The 1900-nt window shown below is 43.8% G+C and overlaps 1 protein-coding gene across 1 annotated transcript; it reads right to left on the bottom strand.

Annotated features, from left to right (window-relative positions):
* Positions 1-1240: 1240 nt before the first annotated feature.
* On the bottom strand, positions 1241-1834 carry DFJ58DRAFT_737487 (uncharacterized protein; the record flags this gene model as incomplete). Its single annotated transcript, XM_041386941.1, has 1 exon — positions 1241-1834. The coding sequence occupies one exon, from the start codon at positions 1832-1834 to the stop codon at positions 1241-1243; it is 594 nt and encodes a 197-aa protein (XP_041235111.1).
* Between the last annotated feature and the right edge of the window lie 66 nt (positions 1835-1900).

The following is a 1900-nucleotide window of genomic DNA, read 5'->3' as shown; positions in this document are numbered from 1 at the left end:
GGGTAGAGTAGTAGGAAAGAGAAAGAGGGTACAAGAAACTGAATGAGTAGCAGTATGAATGGTAAAGTCATGAAATTATACCCCAGAAGCTATTTGGTTAGTGGAAGAAGGTATAACTAGAGGATGCTATGAAATAACTCAATGTAACTCACAAATGTTGCTTTTACTAACCAGTGAATTCAATGTTCTTGAACATTCATTTTCCATGATCAATAACTTGGACTACATCAATAATGGATGCATGTGTCTGGTGATGAAACAGACATTTGACAGTGCCCTACCTGGTCCAATATGACATCCTCCTCCTCTTTCTCTTTGTGTTCCAATGTCCTGAGAGCGACCAATGTAAGATCAGGTAACATTATAGTAAATATTGGCTATACAGTTAATGATAGTGTGCATGAATGCCCGAGAATGCTGTATGATGCTTCACTTCCAAAGATCAAGGACTACATGTCTACATCTATTCAGAGCCATGGTGCCTAGACAGAGGAAATGGTCTGCTTTGTGTGCGGGGACGCGGGGGAGGAGGGACCCTCTTGTGCTTGTTTGCCTTGGTTAATATCTTGTGAAGGTCCCTGCGTTTCTGCCTGTCACTTCCTGCCTCTTCCACCTGTTCCACAGAGGGCAATATCCTTGGAGATATAACCTGTAGCCAGGTAATCCAGGATAGTTGTCCATTCTATCACCGGACATGTGCATCCATCTATTAGATCACAGACTGCAGTGACCCCTATCAAGGACATGAATTAAAGATGAGAGAAGAGGTGGTTCAAAGTGGTGCGTACTATTTTTGCTTCTGGACAGCCAAGATATTGACTAACTATGACTGTCCCAGATCACCTTGCAATTGTATATCCCGTCATGTAAGCAGCAAAAATACAAATATAACCTCAGGAATGTGGCAACACGTGAACAATGTGCTCCGACCTACCAGGAAAGGCTTCTGGTCTCTATATGAGGATGACCTGGTGGCTTGTTTAGTACATCAATATCCAGGCATTTGAATATATTGGGAAGAAACAGGAAGGACTGGACTGCAGAAATGCAATTGTCTTACTTACCTTAGCTTTATTGCCTTTATCGCTAAAAATTATTGATGTGACAAATAAATTCACTTTTACATTATTGCTCGCTATGTCTATGAAATCAGGTCATATCAGAGAGAATATTGGCTATACATTTGCTAACAGTACATATAAATGGCTGACTATCGTATGTGATGCACAAGGATCACGTGCTAGTCATCTACATCCATTGTATCATCACATACAGGTTTGGGGCTAGACAGAGGAAATGGTCTACTCCGTGTGCGGGAACGTGGGGGAGGTGGGACCCTCTTGTGCTTGTTTGCCTTGGTTAGTTTTTTATGAAGGTCCCTGCGTTTCTGCCTGTCAGACCGCTTTCTAAGAGCTCCAAGGGCATCGAAAGGCATGACATCCATTAGGTCCGCTGTGAAAATGCGCTTTCCCTTGATTACATTGACTGGGCGGCGCACAACAGGTCCTCTTCGACTTTCACCAGCTCTCCCTAAGCATTCAATTTTGTAGAATGCGGGATTAGTGACGAAGACTATGGCTGATTGTTTGACACGCCATACAGCTGCAGTGGTGCTTGCAGGAAGACAGTGAAGGTTGGAAAATATATCTTCAAGTCCATCTTGCAAGAGGGTCTTCTCATCGTCGTCCATGCCTTTCAACAACCTATGAAACTCTGCGATGTATCCTTCTCCAGTCCATAATGAAGACCACTGAGAGCCTCCCTTCTTGAGCGATTCATGACTTGGGAAAAAGATGGACAACCGGTGTGCAAATGATTTAGACCTTGGGCCCATACGTCCAGGGGTCACACCTGTATGGTCCTGGAGTCCAATATTGCATGCATCGAAGGTCACAGCAGC

Source organism: Suillus subalutaceus (genome assembly GCF_016647625.1).
Source record: "Suillus subalutaceus strain FC151 chromosome Unknown DFJ58scaffold_363, whole genome shotgun sequence".
In the NCBI taxonomy this organism is placed as follows: Eukaryota; Fungi; Basidiomycota; class Agaricomycetes; order Boletales; family Suillaceae; genus Suillus; species Suillus subalutaceus.
The sequence above is the reverse complement of the archived record's forward strand: the minus strand, read 5'-3'. Positions and strand labels throughout refer to the sequence as shown.